This window comes from Giraffa tippelskirchi, chromosome 2 (assembly GCF_054371585.1).
Source record: "Giraffa tippelskirchi isolate mGirTip1 chromosome 2, T2T-mGirTip1v1.2.pri, whole genome shotgun sequence".
Classification (NCBI taxonomy): domain Eukaryota; kingdom Metazoa; phylum Chordata; class Mammalia; order Artiodactyla; family Giraffidae; genus Giraffa; species Giraffa tippelskirchi.
The window spans coordinates 6401460-6419766 of NC_137276.1; the positions used below are offsets into that span (position 1 = coordinate 6401460).

An 18307-nucleotide genomic window follows, 5' to 3' on the forward strand; every position below is an offset into this window, starting at 1 on the left:
AACCGTTAAGCTGTTAAGATGCCCAACAGCAATGTCTGATACAAGATAAACTTTAAAAAATAAAAAAGCTTTCCTTTACACTAAAAATAACCATGCATAAGATGAAACAGAAAAAAAGATCCTATTCGTGATATCAGCAAATCTATACAATACCTAGACATAAATCTAATGAAAACTTTCCAAAGCCATCCCCCAAAAATCTAAAACTAGACCAAAGGGTGCAAAAATGGCTTTATTGTATGAAGAGAAATACCATGTATGTGAATAGAAAATCTCATTATTTGAAAACTACAAATCCTGACTAACTGACCTATACATTCTAAGTAGTCAAGCTGAAAACTCAAAAGGATTATTGCAGAGCTTAAAATTTGATTCTGAAATTCACCTAGGAGAGAAAATAGGCTATAATAGTGTAGAAACTTTTGAAGAAAAATAGGATCAAAAGAAAACTCACTCTCAGCAAGGTTGCCAAGACAAATTAGGGAAATAATAGATTTCTAACAAATGGTTCAGGCCACCTGGATATCCACATGCAGAAGAATGAAAATGGACCCCTACTTTAAGCATTTATGAAAATTAATTCAAAGTGAATCAAGATCTAAATGTAAGCGCTAAACCTGCAGAACTCTTAAAAATAGATGTAAGTCTTCATCACCTTAGGTTGGGTAAGGGTCTCTCAGATATGGGACCTAAAGCATAAGCAAATAAATTTAAAAACAGAGAGTTTGGACCTCATCAAAGTGTTCAGCTTTTGTGCTTCAAAATACATCAAGAAAGTGAGAAAGCAACACACAAAGAGGGAGAAAATATTTTCAAATCATATAGTCTAGTATCCAGGCTATATAAAGAACTCTTTCAGCTCAACAATGAAAAGACAGAAACCCGGTTAAAAAGCAGGGAAAGGATTTGAGTGGACATTTCTCCAGAGAAGATATACCATTGGCCAATAAGCATATGAAAGGATGTTCGAGGACCTCCCTGGCGGTCCGGGGGTTAGGACTCCGAGCCCCCAGTACAGGGGGTGCGGGTTCTATCCCTGGTTGGGAAACCAGGATCCCACATGCCATACAGCACAGCCAAAAAAGGATGTTCAGCATCTTAAGTCATTATGAAAATCAAAACCACATAGAGATACTACTTCACATACACTAGGATGGGTGTAATCAACAGCGTAGACAATAACAAGTGTGGGCAAGGATGTGAAGTTTGCACATTCCTCCCACACACTGAGAATGTAAAATGGTTCAGCTGCTTGGAAAAAAGTTCAGCAGTGCTTCAAAATGTTGACTGAGTCACCATAAAATCTAGCAATCCCACCTACCCATTTATAACCATATACCTACCACTGTATGTACCCAAGAGAACCAAAAAACATGTCCACACTAAAACTTGTAGGCACGTGTTCAGGGCAGCACTATTCAAAATAGCCAGAAAGTGCAAACAGCCCAAATTCCCATCAAGTGTTGAACGGGAAAACAAAATTTGGTGTATCCCTACAATGTCATTTTGGGCTTCCCAGGTGGCTCAGTGGGAAAAAAAAAAAAATCCACCTACCAATGCTGGACACTTGAGTTCAATCCCTGGGTCAAGAAGATTCCCTGGAGGAGGAAATGGCAACCCACCCTAGTATTCTTGCCTGGGAAATCCATGGACAGAGAAGCTTGGCGGGCTACAGTCCACGGGGTAACAAAGAGTTGGACATGACTAGGTACATAATGTCATTTATTCAGCAATGAAAAAGAATGAAGTACCAATACTCACTTCAGCGCTACAACATGAATGGACCTTGATAACATTATGCTAAGTGAGGGAAGTCAAACACAAAAGGCCGCATTATGTACAATTCCACTTACATGAAATGAACAGAATAGGCAAATTCATAGGGACAGGAAGTAGTTTAGTGGTTGCTGGAGGTGGGGCGTAATGGAAAGTGACTGCTAATAGGTGTGAGGTTTCTGTGGACGACGAAAATGTTTTGGAATTAGATGTGATGGTGACACAACCTTGTGAAGGTCCTAATGCCCGTAATGGCATGCTTTTAAAGGGGGGATTTTATGGTACGTGAAAGGAATCACAATCAAAAGAGAGAACTTGCTCTGACATCAAAATGTGCCTATAGGAAAACAGGAATTAAAACAGTGCGGTGTCGGCTCAGGAATGGACTGCAGGAGGTCTGCCTCAGTGGACTAGCACAGAGAACAGAGGCAGAGCGCATACATGTGTGGTCATTCAATATATGACAAGGGGACTAAGAAAGGGAACGTGGTGGTGGAGGACAGCTGGCTGTTAGTTCATGGGGGAAGTTAGATTCCAGCCTCACGCCTGCACAAGAATAAATTCCAATTTAAAGAGCTAATCCTCAGACTATAGAAATAAAGGAAAACAAGAGAGGACATCTGTATAACCTTGAAGAAAGCCATCTAAAGTAATACCCAAGGTGTATCCATTTGACTTTAGGAGAACTGGAAAGTCTGTACAACAAAAGATACTGTAAGTCAGGTAAAAAGACATTTCTCACATAGTAACAGGCAAAGTGTTAGTGTCCTGAATATGTACAGGACTTCCAGAATCAACAAGAGAAAGTCCAAAGAACAAATGCTCTGCAACACTCCAATCTCCTTCCTCCAGCTGACTTTCAGATGAGCCCACAATTTTGTTCTCGGTTCACTGACAAAGAGATCATCGCAGCCCCTTTCTCACGGTATCATTGGATTTCCCCGGCCACTCAGTCTCCTCCAGTCCCCTTTCTTAGCACAGTCGAGGTGGTCTTTGGGACGTTGTCTCTATCAGGCTGGACAACAAGACACCCAGCCCTACCCTGGAAAAGAGTCCTGACCGAAGGAGCTGTGTGCTGAGGCTGAAACTCCAGCGCCCACTTCCCCTGCCCCTTGAAGATGCAGCCCACTGCTGGGGACCACACGCCACTGGCCTTTGGATGCCTTCAATGAGGAGCACTGATGCCCTTAGCCAGCCAGCCACTTCATTGGGGCTGCAACATAACCTTTGTTCAACGATAAAGTCAACCTTGATTCTGGACAGGTATCTGTCTTCACTAAGGAGGTGTCCATGCTGTGATTTCTTTTTGCAAGTGACATGATTAAAGAAATGGAATCTTGCAGGCATGTCACTCAGGGATTTTTGCCTTAGAAGACCTTCTTATTTTTCTCTTCTGCTGAGAGAGCCTTTCTGCTCTCAGTTGGGCAATTCGTCCAGGAACCCTCTCTCTCTCCTCACCCCTCCTTCCTCCCATCTCCTTTTCTGTTTTCCTAAGTCATAGATTTAGGCCTTACTTTATTGCATTTCACAGCATGCTTAAAGACCCCATACCGTTCCTCGTCTCATTACAAAAGACAATTTACGTGAGTGGAAAATGGCAATGGCCATGTGATTTGTTCAGCTGCTGGACTGTGTCAAACCTTCTGCATCGGGGCTTTCCTGAAGGGTTTAAGAGAGACGAAAACAAAACCAGGATGTGATTAAAAACCCTACTGATAATCTCTTAAGTAAATCAGATATTCCTGCCATGGATCCTGGCTGGGTCACGTGGGGCTGGCATGAAACGTTAAGACCGCTGGTTCAATATCTTATGCCAAAGGGAGTTCCATTGCTGAAAGCAAGGTGTTGGAGACGGTGGGTTTATTGTGAGTGGGCAGGAAGGCATTGTGACTGAACGGCTGTCTTGTCTTTTCAGGGTCACTGTTACTACCATGGGCACGTGCAAGGCTCTTCTGGATCAACGGTCAGTCTCAGCACTTGTTCTGGTCTCAGGTAAGTGACCTTGATTGTGACGACTCTGCTCTTAAGCGCAGCTACCACTGACCACCACACTTCTCGAGTCACTCTAAAGCACTAAAGTGGTGGGTGGGCCTCACCTCCGCAGGACCCAGGAGTCCTCATGTGACAACTTGAGAGCCCCGTGCCCCCTCACCTCCTCAGGACCAGCCCTGTCTGCCCCACCACCCCCCGCGGCATGCCTTCCTTGGCTGCCCCTCTTTCAAGGTCATCCTCAGGCCTGTACATTGGCTGGGTTTCAGCATCCAAGGATTTGGGGGATTACCTTTTTTGCATGTGGCTCCATGCTAAACGATTCCTGGTGTTAAAAAAAAAAAAAAAATAGGACATTAAGTATCTGCATTTCAACTGCTTGCTTCATAAAAATGAAAAGGGCCTCTGCTCACTAGGAGACAAAGCGAGGGGACTGACTGAGTGCAGATGCAGGTGAGCTGAGTACCGGTGTGGCCAAACCAGTGACATCAACTCACCAGCTTTAAATCGTGAAGATGCAGGACTGGGTCGATAGAGCATCCTGAGTAATATTGAAATAGGACAGGTCCACCCTCTGTGCTTGGCCTTGCTGCTGCCTCTCTACTCCCATCCTTCATCCCGGGCCACCCCCCACCCCTGCCAAGGAGCAGGTAACTGTCAGGGCCCCACACAGAGGGGTCCATCTCTCCCTCCAGCTTCCCCAGAGGGTCTGAGTCTCGGTGGTCACCTCCTGTCTCCGGCACCTAGAGATCGTTCCCTCCCGGGTACCTGACACAGACCACAGTTGGGCAGAGGGATCTTGTGAAATGCTTGTGGCCGGGGTTTCGGGGAAAGTCAGGGGAACCGGTGTTGCGTCGCCTGGGGTCGACCACCAAGGCCGGGCGGGAAGCCTGACAGAGCTCACTGCGTGGGGACGGTGCTCCGGAGAATGTCAGCCTCCCAGATCTTTGTGCTGTTTCTGCAAAAGCAGCAGACCATGCGTCAACAGAGAAATTCCGGAGTTATGCAGTCAACTCTGTGATGTTGCGAGGGGAGAATCAGACCGGAGACAAAGCTGTATTCGATCAACTGCTCCCTGGCGGAAGAATCAATTGCGAGGGGGGGTACAGACGCAACTGGAGTAGCACCAGCCTGGAAGAGTTTGAGAAAGAAAATAGGGATTAAAAATCAAGTGAAATATGGTGTGACCCCAGAATACATTCAGAGCTAGGAATGTGGAGGAAAAGTCGAGCGTCCTGGGGGACGCATTAATTAGAGCCCAGCAGATTACAGTCCTGCAGAGAAAAAGCAGAGAAGGAACATCCTGCTTTGCTTCAAAAAGGGCTGATCAAAGATGGGTAGGCAGGGAGAGTTGGAAGAGAGAAGAGAGGGAGGAAGCAAACAAGTCATCCTTCTTCATTTGAGTCTCGAAGGAGGACAGATAAGGAGAGAGAAAGCCCTGGAGATCCCAGTAGACAGGGGGATTAAAGAGGAAACAGCTCTTTAATGGAGGGAATGAAGTGCAACGTGGAAAATAGGTCATAACAATGAGCGCAGCCATGGAGCTTATCCTTCCTTTGAAAGGACTCCAAGTCAAACGGGAAGTTCAGGCTATAAGTTAGTTTTGTACCGTACCGTATGTCTCCCCGAGATGCCCTGCCCTCCTTAGCACGGTTTCAGCGCAGCGTTCCTGCTTCTCCTGGTCTCTCTCTTGTTTGCTCTTGCTGCTGCCTGCCTCATCCCCTGCTCCCGAGTCCCTAGCCCAGGAGTATCCCCTTGACCAACAGATGCTCCACAGCATTGTCGGGCATGGGTACCAAACTGTTCCAATGATGGGGAGAAAATGCTGCCCTCACCGCCCCCAAGAGAAGCTCAGCGGCTGTGTTTTGTGATGGTACAGATGTCCAGCCCTGGCTCACTGCCACTGGAGCATCCACAGAGCCGTGTCCCCATGTCCTGATTTGATTCACAAACACCACCCTGGCCAGAGCGAGCACGAGGTCCTGGAGGGAAGCGACTGTCTCTCACCATGTCTTCTTGTTCTCTTGCTCCCCTCTCCCTCAGCTCCTGCTCAGAAATCTGGTACGAGCAGTCTCGGGGGCTCACATTTCTGGATTAAGCTGAGAATCTTCCCATCCCCTGCAGGCATGATGGTTAAAATTAGGCTTCATTTCTTAAGGAACCACCTTTTTGCTTGAACAGACATAAGGAAAGCATTCACAAGATAGATGAGGAAGCTGGTAGAGCTGTAAACTAGGCATTCATTGTAATGATGGTTGCATTTTTAAGTGGGGTTTACAATACCTGAGCATAGGTATGCACATGTTCGCACCTGCACACTCAGGCTTCCACATATGCTCTTGCACACAGACACACACAGATACTCCCAAGCAGGCTAAGGCTATGTCAGACTTTACGCTTCGTCATCATCACGAATCCTGCTTTCAGGAGGGTGGAGCGGGCGGTAGTGCTCTTGCTTTACAGAGCAGCTGAGGCTGGGTCACCGGGAGCTCAGTCCCGATGCTGCGGCTCGGAGCTGCAGACGCTCACATCGGAGGATGCTGTCGCTCCCTTCCCAGTCACTGCTGTCTCGAGAGAGAGGCGTCTTGTGCACCGACACGGAGCCTCGGCACATTCTCATGTGATGCTCACTAAGCCATGGGCAGGTAACACAGGCCTCAGATTACAGATGAGGGAGCAAAGCCTGGGAAAGCGGTTTACCCGGAGTCCCTCAGCAGTCACGGGCGAAGCTCCGTCTCAGAGCCCAGTCTGGCTGACTGCGACTCCTCTTAGACTTTTCGCTCCACTTAGCCATTTTGCACAATTTGGATCCAACCTTCTTCTTCAGCCCCATCGTCCTCTACCCCAAGGAAACCCACCACTCCCCCCACCCCCGCTATTCCAGCTGCACTGATTTCTAGCTGTTTCTAGAACATGCCCACACGTGTCTCACTGCCTTTATCCCAGCTGTGCCTCAGCCTCGGACGCACTCCTCTCCCCACTTCTCAGTGGCTTTGGGAGATTCACTCTCCCGCCAGGGCCCAAAGCAAATGACGCCTCCTCCAGGAAGCCCACCCTGACCTCCTAGACACCCCTTGCCATGCAACTCAACCCTTTCTAGCCTGTAGTATCATAGACAGCCCTTGCTTGCATAGGACACTTCCTGTCATAGCAGGCACTTCACAGATATTTGTTTATATCCTTACTCATCCTGCCTTGGCTCACTCACTGTCCATCACCAAACGCTGTCCTTTCACTCTTCTGTTGTAAGGACTTTCAGGAACTGTCTGATAAGTTGTTGTTCAGTCACTCAGTTCTGTCTGACTCTTTGCAACCCCATGGACTGCAGCACTCCAGGCCTCCCTGTCCATCACCACCTCCCGGAGTTTACTCAAACTCATGTCCATCGAGTCGGTGATGCCATCCAACCATCTCATCCTCTGTCGTCCCCTTCTCCTCTGGCCCTCAATCTTCCCCAGCATCAGGGTCTTTTCTAATGAGTCGGCTCTTCACATCAGGTAGCCAAAGTATTGGAGCTTTAGCTTCAGCATCAGTCCTTCCAATGAATATTCAGGGCTGATTTCCTTTAGCACTGACTGGTTTGATCTCCTTGCTGTCCAAGGGACTCTCAAGAGTCTTCTCCAGCAGCACAGTTCAAAAGCATCAATTTTTCGGCACTCAGACTTCTTTATGGTCCAACTCTCATATCCATACATGACTACTGGAAAAAGCATAGCTTGGACTATACAATAGGATCTCAGCACGTCTTAGATGTGGGAGGCAGCATGAGATGTTTTCAAAAATTCGATTAAATAAAAATACTCAGATGTGAGCTTATTTGGTAATTGAATAAGTACACACATTGCTGTGTTCCTTTAATGTTTTATATGTATTTTAATTATGTAATATAAAGTTTACTGCACTAAATTTTATATAATGAAATCGAACATAACACAAAATGCAGGAATACTTCTTGCCTCCCAACACTATTGAAAAATAGTCAATCAACTTATTTTTCAAAGGATAGAGTTGACTAGTACTATGGTCCGTGGAATCAGAAATAACCATTATAATGAAAGTAATCATTTGCAATTTAGTGATCAAGGCAAACAGAACCATCACTTTTTTGAAAAGAAAGAAAGAAGTTCTGCTTCAATGCAGTGTTATTATTTATAATTTAACAAACAGTTGAATTGATCCCTTTGAAGAAATCGACCAGAAATCTCAGTTGAGAAAGTGAACAAAGGAAAACAAGACGGAGGGAGCAAGACCAGAGCCGGGAAATGAGGCTCAGCCCTCCTGCAGGACCAGCCTCCACCAAGGATGCTGGGGTCGCTGGCCTCCCTGGTACCTTGCCGCTGGACTTGAGTGCTTGCCGATACAGGTGGATATGGGTTCTCCAGGTCTCGCAGCTCAACCTAAATGACCCAGGGCACAGTGGTCTAAGGGGCTGAAAAGCCAGGCACCCAGAGATGGCCTTGCCTGTGCTGTCTTGTCTGCTAGAAAGGCAGGGCCCTGGGCCCACCCTGGTACTGCCTAGGACCTGGCACATTGTAAGTGCTCAATAAATGCTGGTGGAATCAATGTGCTGTCCCCAGGCCATCAGGTGGGCAGTGAAATTTAATCCTAGCCAGTCCAAAGTTTAAAAAAAAATTAATCTTTAAGTGTAGTAGATCATATTAAGAAAGAAATTAGCTTAGAGTGAAAGTGAAGTGAATTTGACCTTGACCTCTGTTCTGTGACCTTCTGCTCCTGTAGCTTCTTTTTTTAAATTAATTTATTTATTTTAATTGGAGGCTAATTACTTTACAATATTGTAGTGGTTTTTGCCATACATTGACATGAGTCAGCCATGGGTGTACATGTGTTCCCCATCCTGAACCCCCCTCCCACCTCCCTCCCCATCCCATCCCTCAGGGTCATCCCAGTAGCTTCTATTCATCTGGGCTACACTGGCCTCCCTCCACCCCACAGGCCACACTGTCTCTGCCTAGGCCTCTTCTGCTCCCCTTCGTCTTCTTCCCATGGAGACACTCATTCCGTCATCCTGTGTAAACATCCGTGGGGGGGCCGCAGCTGGGCTCGGAGCCCATCCACACCATCTCCAAGGCTGCTCTGGTCCCCACCCTGCAGGACCACCAAGGTCAAGTCTCAGTTCTCCCAGGCCCCTCTCATTCAAAACGCGGAACATCCAAATTCCAACTCCTCCATCCCCAGACGGGCTCCCCTCCTGAACTCTGTTCCATTACAGGTCCAGCCCATCCTAGGCTCCTAAGCGTGGTGCCTGGGGGTCTCTGAATACCTCCCTCAGGCCCCCAGCCCCTGTCTGCCTCCCCCGCCCACCACTTACAGCATCTCCCCTTCCCCATCTCCCCATCGCCACCCCTGAGCAGCCCTCCCGCCCAGGTTTTTAAATTGCCTCCCACCCACACTTCCTGCCTCCACCCTTCCCTTTGCAACCATCTTGCACATTCCAGAAGGTCGTGTTTCAAAAACACTGCTTGATCATCTAAGTCCCGCCACCCTCTGCACTCAAAACCACACAGCTCCTTAAGCTCTACACATCAGAGCCTCTTATTCACTCCCAGGCTTGTTCAACAGTGTTTCCACGGGCGTTTATCCATCACCTCCTCACATGCCATCCCTGCAGCCAGACATCATTTTAATGTAACAAAGCAAGGGCCACGAAGTAGGTTACACACACGAGAAACTCAGCAGAGGGACCCAGGGAACCATGCAGGAAGGGATGGCGGGCATGGGCCTCTCAGGTTATGGGTCAGCCTGGAAGCCTCTGCCCGAGGGCAGCCCAGGACGGTGGAAGCCTCTGGCGGGAGACGTGGCCCTAAGGCAGCTGGTATCCTGCAGGCCAGAGGGTGGGGTTCAGCAGCGGTTACAAGACAAGGAGCCAATAGATTTGATTGAGGCCGGGATGGAGGTGGGGAAGGCAGAGGAAGAGGGGCCAGCAGGAGCCAGGTCCTGGGGGCTGGGGGTTGAAGGTGCCTAGAAGAGTCGGCATCGTCATCTGCACGAAGCGTGTGCAGCGCAGAAAGTGATGTGGCCACAGGGGCAGCCCGCAGGCTATAGCCAAGGTCAGTGCCTTGCCCGCGGCTGACTGCTGTCCGGGTCCTGTGCCCACCTTCCTTCTACGGCCCCTGCTGTCCGTCCACACATGTCTCTCTTTCAGCCACCGCATTCTGAGCATGCTCGAACCTTTGTTTCACCCGCAATCCTGCTCCTTCAACTCCTCACCTGGTTCCCGAGGTGCCCCACATCTCCAGGTCCCCCCAGAACTCCCTTCAAGGCTCTCCAATTCCCACGGGCCGTTTATCAACCAGGCTGGGCTGACTGCCAGCCTGTGAGCAGCTCTGAGTTGCTCTGGCATTTTGTACTTGGAACTCAGTGATTCCCACCCTGGCACAAGCCCTCGGTGACACAGGAGAGGGGCTGAACATCCAGAGGGGCCAAGGACAGGGCAGCAGGCTGGGGAGCCAGGTCCGGCTGTGTGCTGTGTCGGTTTCCTAGGCCTGCCTTAACACAGGACCACACACTGGGGGTGCTTGAAGCACCAGCATGGTCTCTTCTCGTGGCTCCGGGAGCCAGAAGTCTGAATCAAGGTGCTGGCAGGGTTAGCTCCTTCTGCAGGTTCTGCGGGAGAATCCATCCATGCCTGGCTCCTGGCCGTCCTCAGCATTCCTGGGCTTGTGGCCGCATCCCTGCCATCTCTGCCTCTGTCCACATGGCCTTCATCCCTGGGTCCCTTTGCTTCTCCTTTTTCCATCTCTTACGAGGACACACATCACAGAATTTAGGTTCTACCCTAAGTCCAGAATAATCTCATCTCGAGATCCTGAAATTAATCACATTTGCAAAATTCAAGAGCCTGGTGCGTGGGGGCGGGGGAGGGTGCGGTGAGCAATGACTGCTAATGGTGCAGGGTTTGCTTTGAGGGTGATGAGAGTGTTCAGGGGTAGATGGGGATGCTGTTTGTACGACTCAGTGAATATACTAAAACCCATGGAATTGCATGCTTTACAAGAGGAAGCTTAATGGTTGGTGAATTAGTTCTCAATATAGCTGTTATTTTTAAAAGGAGCCTGGCTTGGGGTAGCCATCAATCGTAGCTGCTATTTTTATTATCGATGTGCCAGCAAGAGCTATTCCTAAAATCTTTTATGACAGTTTGTTTTACCTCTTTCGTCATGTCTCCCAAACCTGGTTATGAATTACATTTGAAATAGGAACCACAGGTGAGACGTCTTTATGGGTACCACGGGAGACGGCCTGGCATTTTGCACATAGTAGGGGATAATGAGTATTTGTTTTGATTGCACATGAGTATTTCACATGGAAATTATTTATTGAAATTAAGCCTGGGGACATCCCTGGGAGTCCAGTGGTTAAGACTCTGGACTTCCCATGCAGGGGGCATGGTTCCATCCCTGGTGGGGAACGAAGATTCCCACATGCCATGTGGCACAGCCAAAAACTTTTTTTAAAAAAAAGTCTGATGATACTAATGGGTTTGCTAATATCACTGCTGCTATCCCTATGTTTCAAACACAAATGGGGTGGGATATTATTTTTACTCATGAGCTCCTCCCATAAAGGAACTAAAATTGAATTTCATGCCAACTCATGATTGACAGCACATTGTGTGTGCGCACAAGTGCGTGCTTAGTTGTGTCTGACTCTTTGCTGCCCCACGCACTGTAGCCCACCAGGCTCCTCTGCCCCACGCACTGTAGCCCACCAGGCTCCTCTGCCCCATGCACTGTAGCCCACCAGGCTCCTCTGCCCCATGCACTGTAGCCCACCAGGCTCCTCTGCCCCATGCACTGTAGCCCACCAGGCTCCTCTGCCCCATGCACTGTAGCCCACCAGGCTCCTCTGCCCCATGGGGTTTCCCAGGCAAGAATACTGGAGTGGCTTTCCATTTCGTACTCCAGAGGACTTCCTGACCTAAGGATCGAACCTGTGTCCCTTGTGTAGGAGTACACTGGCAGGTGAATTCTTTACTACTGAGCCCCCGGGAAGTCCTGGCAGCACAGTGTTAAGCCTAAAAGTCTTTTTCCAAGAAAATTCAGTTAGCAATTGAACATGGAAGTAGCCAGGTTAACTCATATTTTTGAACCATCATCTTATTACAGGTCATCAAATTCCGTGTGCCCTTACCCTGTCTGCCTGGGAGTAGAACGGCGAATCATAATGAGAACAGCACCATTAAGCTGTGTCACTGCCTGATGCACCATTGCTTTGGAGATTAAAAACTGAATTTTAAGAAAAACAAAACTTATCTTGAGGAAGTATAGGTCCCCTGAGTTATCGCTTTGAAAGCTAATGGAATCAACTTAAAATTTTAATAGATTTCTCTTTGTTTCCACTGAAAGAAAAGCAGTAGGATTCTAACACTTAAAATAAGGCTGCCTGTTTTCAGAGCAGTAACTCCATTTCTCTGGTCCTTTTCCTTCTGACCTCTGCCCTCCATCAAGGTCAGCCCTGTTCTGGGCCTCACATCCCTCTTGAAACAGCTCCAGAAGGAGAGGCAGGCAGGAGAGTGTGGGACTTGACCACCTCAAGCTTCAGATACATGGGTCAAGATTGAGTCCCACCTGTATTTCCAGCTACCTGTGTGCCCTTGACAGTGGGGAAAATGACCAGATGTATCTTAGGCAGGGTGCCATGGGGGGTGGCCCTCCTTACCCTCAACTACCCCCTCTCCTCTGCTCCCCCCATTCACCACCTCTGACTGCCCTGGAAGGTGGCCTTACCCTCCCCATAAGGGCTAGTCCCTCTGTCTTCTACTCCCCCCAGGGAGAAGATACCCACACTCTTCATCTCTCCCAGACACTGGAAACTGACTTCTAAGCTTTCCCCCTGCTCTACCAGTGGGAAAAGAGCCCCACTTTCGAAGTCTGCTGGATTTAAATCCCTCACTCTGAGATACTTCCAACTCCAAGTTTACAACGAACTACCTATGACATGCAACTTAAATCACATCTGCTTATCTAGCTTGGGGCCAGAAAGGGCTGTGAGAACATCAAATTTTAAATCTCGGAAACCCTGAATCCTTGAATTTTGTGTCCACTGTGGTTTCCAGCAATCTCTAAAGCTAAGTGATTAATTATACACAAGACAGTCCAAAGCAATTATTTAATTAAGATGTATTCTAGACTGCCAATGGTTTGCAGCAAAGGGAAAGACTTCACCCCAGTTTCTCAACATCTGGCCCTTGGATGACTTAAAAGATAAAAGGAGATACCAGAAGAATTTTATGACTGAATAACAGTTTCTAGAAATTTTCCATTAAGTAGAAAAACTTTTTCAGTCATATGCTTCTAGTGATTAGAACTTGGTGACATGTTTTACCGTAAGTGTTCAGCTTATTGAAATCTAATGCAAAATAGAAAATGTTGCAATACAAGACGAGATGCTGGTGTCATTTTCTTTTTGGGGCTGAAAAGTCAGTTTTCTAGCCAATCTCTCTTTTCCCTCCAAATGTATTATTCATTTTCCACTTTGCCCTGGCCTCTTTTTTAAAAGAGCTTTTTCTTAATTGAGGCTTTTACAAAATCAACTTTAATAAACAGAAATCCCCCACTACCCATTCTTAACTTAGGAATCTAAGTTTTAGTTCATACAGAACTTTTCAAAGAAAAAAAAAATGCAAGCCTCCCCAGAGTTGATGACCAGGGTCGTGTCGGTATGGTCTACTTTGAGGTTCCCGAAGACACTAGTTGGAGGGGTGAGGGAGTGCTAGGGGGCCAGGGAGCACAGGAGAACTGCTCTATGTAATGACGTTCCATCAATCTGTGGGATTCGAAATAAGCTAAAACGTCTTCAGTTACTCCAGACCACACTGTTTCCCCGTCTCTGAACAGTCATGTCGTCAGTGTTGGTAACACACAGCTTCACTCGCCAACGTTTTCCAAGGGCCCCGTGTGTCAGTGCCATCTTCTCAGTTAGGCTGTGATCATCCTGAACGTGACTTTGCCGTTTCTTGCACCGCTTCTGAGACTTCACAAAACAGGACCAGTGGAGTAAGCCAGTTGAATAATAATGAACTGATTAGTGTGTGGGGGTTTACCACTTGTCTTCAAAATAAATATTTGCCGAATTCATACCTTCTCCTTTTATGCCATTTGAGTATTGGAATACAGTCATTCCGTTAAAATATAAGAATGATTAAATGGTCACTTGTAAGTGGGTTATCACTAAGTACAGGATGAGTGAATAGCCGAACAAATAAAGGAGCAATAGTGGAAGACAGTTTCCAATCTCTTTCCTTTGGAAACAAGCTCAGATTATCTGAAAGAAACTGATGGAGCACCTGACTTTCTCAGCTGTTACTTAAAGACTAAGCTATTTCTCAAATCCTTGGGTTGAGGCTATATAAATCATGTGTGAGAACGGACTCCCTAAACCTGGAGTCCATGGACCTCATCCGTGGTTTTGAATCTCCTTAAAGTTTCTGCAAAATATTATGGATCTATGTATGTGTGAATTCTCCTGGGGAGCATATAAGGAGATTCATGTCTCAAAAAAGGTTAAGAGTCAGTGTGTTTTAAGTGTCTATTTACAATCAGATGAATTTTGCCTGAAAATTTTGTTCATTTATGATTGTGGTCAACTTGATTGGTAACAGAAGTTGCTAGATGTGTGGGAACTCTCGGAGCTGCCAGTTTACTGTTACCCAAATTTCCATTTCTCTAAAGAAAAACTAATTTCAACATCAGGAGGAGCCTGTTTAAAGAATTTCCTGTTCCACATTGGAGAAGAGAAAGACAAAAACCAACCTGTAGGCTGATGTTCCCCCATCAGTTGATGGAAGCTGACATGGCTCATTTCCAGGAAGTAGGACACAGCCTCAGTGACAGATTTTCTCTTCTTGGGCTCCAAGATCACTGCAGATGGTGACTGCAGCCATGAAATTAGAAGATGTTTGCTCCTTGGAAGAAAAGCTATGACAACCCTAGATAGTGTATTAAAAAGCAGAGAAATCACTTTCCCTACAAAGGTCCCTATAGGCCAATAGTCATGTACAGATGTGAGAATTGGACCATAAAGAAGGCTGAGCACTGAAGAACTGATACTTTCAAACTGTGGTACTGGTGAAGACTCTTGAGAGTCCCTTGGACAACAAGGAGAGCAAACCAGTCAATCCTAAAGGAAAGCAACCCTAAATATTCATTAGAAGGACTGACACTGAAGCTGAAGCTCCAATAATTCCCCACTTGATGTGAGCAGCTGACTCATTGGAAAAGACCCTAATGCTGGGGAAAATTGAAGATCGAAAGCAAAAGGAGAAGAGGGCGGCAGAGGATGAAATGGTTGCACGGCATCACCAATTCAATGGACAGGAACTTGAGCAAACTCTAGGAGATAGTGAGGGACAGGGAGGCCTGGCGGGCTGAAGTCCTTGGGGTCACAAAGAGTCAGACATGACTTAGTGACTGAACAACAGCAAGGACGTGGCCTGAGCTCTGTCCTTCCCCAGAAGGTCAGACATGCCTTGGGGTCCATGAGCTAATGCCACCTTCTGTCTCTGCAAGTGAAAATATTAGCATATGTGTCTATTTTTAAAAAGAATTTATACTTTTAGGGACCTCCTTGGTGGTCCAGTGGTTAAGACTCTGTGCTTTCACTGCAGGGGGCTCAGGTTCAAGCCCTGGTCTGAGAACTAAGATACTGCACAGCCCAAATAAATAAAGTAAAATAATTTTTAAAAAAGAATTTATACTTTTATTCCCAAATGTAAATGTTAGCACAGAGGGTTCTTTCATCATTATTGTCACTCCAAAAGAAGCATAGTTATCTTATTAATGCTATGTTTCATATCACAGAGCCACAAATGGCCGGGATGAGGAGAGACATGTGAACAAAGCATAGGACCTTCCTGAAGTGGGCAGTCTTTGGATGGGTACATTAACAGAAGCCTCATCCTTGGGCCTGCCCTTGTCAATAACAAAGAGCTACTGCTATTCAAGTCCTGCCACACAGCCAGGAAATGGCAGAGCTGGAATTCAAACCAGATCGTTGGATTCGAAGGCCTCCTTCTTGGTCTTGGTGCTGGGACATTCTTCAGGCCTCTAAAGAGCTGTATACCTTTAGCCCAAACAGACCCAGATGCAGACCTCAGCCTTCAAGGAGCGGTTCTGATGCTTTGTGCACTTACATTACATTGGTTCCTTTATTCACACATTGCCCACAAATTAAATAAGTAAAATACCCAAAAAAGCATCCTTTTAAAAATTCCCTTTTTTTTCACTGAAGTATAGTTGGCTTGCAATGTTACATTAGTTTCTTGGGTCCAGCAAAATGATTCAGTTTTATATGTATAACAGACTCTTTTCCATTAGAAGTTATTACAAGAAATGAATATAGTTCCCTGTGCTATGCAGTAGGACCTAGTTGTTTATCGATACTATATATAGTAGTTTGTATCTGTTCAGCACAAATTCCTAATTTATCCCTCCCCCTCCCTTTCCCTTTGGTAACCATCTGTGTTAGTCACTCGGTCATGTCCAACTCTACAATCCCATGAACTGCAGCCCACTAGGCTGCTCGGCCTATGAAATTCTCCAGGCAAGAATACTGGAGTGGGCAGCCATTCCCTTCTCTAGGGGATCTTCCCAACCAAGGAGCTGAACCCAGGTCTCCTACACTGCAGGCAAATTCTTTACTATCTGAGCTACCAGGGAAACCCAACCATAAGTTCGAAAAAAAAACATAAGATTATATTCAACCTTACATCAGAATCCTTTCAACTCTTTAGGAAATTTTGTTGATCAGAATGAATAATTCAGACGTAAGAATTTTCCTTAAAAAAAATAATAATAAAGTTTTCCCTTCTGAATCATGTCTGCTAATTGAGATCTAATTACTCTCTAAGCAAATGAAACATCTTTTGTCTCAACTCTTCTTCCTAGCAATATATCCTCGAGAAGTAAAAAACAAACGAAAGGCATAAAGAATAAACACAGTCTATTCTTTACCATAAAATATTTGAAACAAAAAACTTCTCAGACTTGTCTTCCAAAATATTTGCAAAAATAAGTCAATGCAAGCATATGGCACAGAAATGCCCTTTCTAATTCAGACCCAGGAATATAAATAAATTGGTATTTTTTATTCTCTCTGTCATTAAAAACTGGGTTTTAGCCATGAACAAGAAGCTGCCCTTAAATGTTACGTAATCTTTCTTCTTTCTTTTTCAACAGGGGACTCATTACATTTGAAAATAACACCTATATTTTGGAGCCAATGAAAAATGCAACCAACAGATACAAACTCTTTCCAGTGGAAAACTTGCTGGGCACCTGGGGATCGTGTGGATCAAATACGTCAGGCCTCACTGTGCGCAACAGGCTCCCACTGGCCTCCCAGACCCAGACAAGAAGGGTAGGAGGAAACCCCTCGTTACATCTCTGGGGAGTGGGGAGGGGGCTCCAACTAGGGACGCCCACCGCTAGGCCATCTGGAGAGATTCTGCCATTTGTGTCTGAGGGATAGAGTCACCCACTTTATCTGGAGGTGGTTGATATGAGGTGGGCAGAACATAACCAGATACTGAAAGCTCCATCATTGTATTGCAAACGTCAGGATCAGACTCATTGACCTGTGCTGGGTAGCGTTGGGCTCAGAGGACTCAAAATCACCATTCATTGTCTCCGATGATAACCTTCTGGGCTTGGCCCAGAAGTCTGCCCTACCATTACACCCCTCCATGGTACACAGGACTAGCCCAGATCCTCCACACCCTTGGGCAGCCCTCCTTCTACGGGAGGAGAAAGACCACATGGAGGTTTTTCCACTGCCAGTCTGTTTTATGTTAGGGTCTTCATTAGAATTTGCATAGAATTCCTTGCCATTGCTCACTCGCTTGCCCTGGGTGAACTCAGTCTTGGTCCAGCAGCGTGGCTGAAAATGTGTGATGTTTACCCCTAGTCCATGCTGGGGGGGCGTCTGGGCGTCCCACTTCTCTCCCTAGGTCTCTGCTTTCTAGCCACCCGGCCCTGGGTCTGCTCATTACAGGTCTTCCCTTCTGCGGCAGGGCTGGAGACAGTGGTTGCCCAATGGAGTTAGGAGCACAATCTGCCTCCTGGCTAAGAGGTCACCGCTGGTGCAACACCAGGGAACCTCCACCCTGCATGGCTGCCTGACCCTTTTACATCAGTGACACAGGGGCTCCACAGACCACAACCAAACTCACGAAAAGGAGTAAGTGTAGCCCCATCTGGCTGGAGGCCCCGAATTCAAAGGAGAACAACCCTATAGGAAGTTATCAGCCATTTACTGATTTCTCGTCTCTGTCTTTCCTCTTCCTCTGTTGACAAGAAATCCAGAATTCATAGATATGATGTCACTTGTGCTTACTTTTGATAAGCACAACTTATCACTTAACAATTACTCTTTGTCTCCCCTGACTTGGACAGGTTTTCAAGGTTCCACTTAACACCCTTCGTCTTACCTGACTTTCAGTGTTATACTGCTTACCACTCAAAGCTTCACGAAAATTGTGCCTCTTTGTATTCCTAATCATTTTTCTTCAAACTAGTAAATGTTA

General features: G+C 46.6%; 1 protein-coding gene across 1 annotated transcript in view; it reads left to right on the forward strand.

The window, feature by feature from the left end:
• Positions 1–18307, forward strand: part of ADAM12 (ADAM metallopeptidase domain 12) — a 382360-nt gene that overhangs the window by 256279 nt on the left and 107774 nt on the right. Inside the window, exons 5-6 of the mRNA XM_081533255.1 lie at positions 3692–3768; positions 16962–17142. Of these exons, the coding sequence (XP_081389381.1) occupies positions 3692–3768; positions 16962–17142 (258 nt within the window). The remainder of the gene's footprint in view (positions 1–3691; positions 3769–16961; positions 17143–18307) is intronic.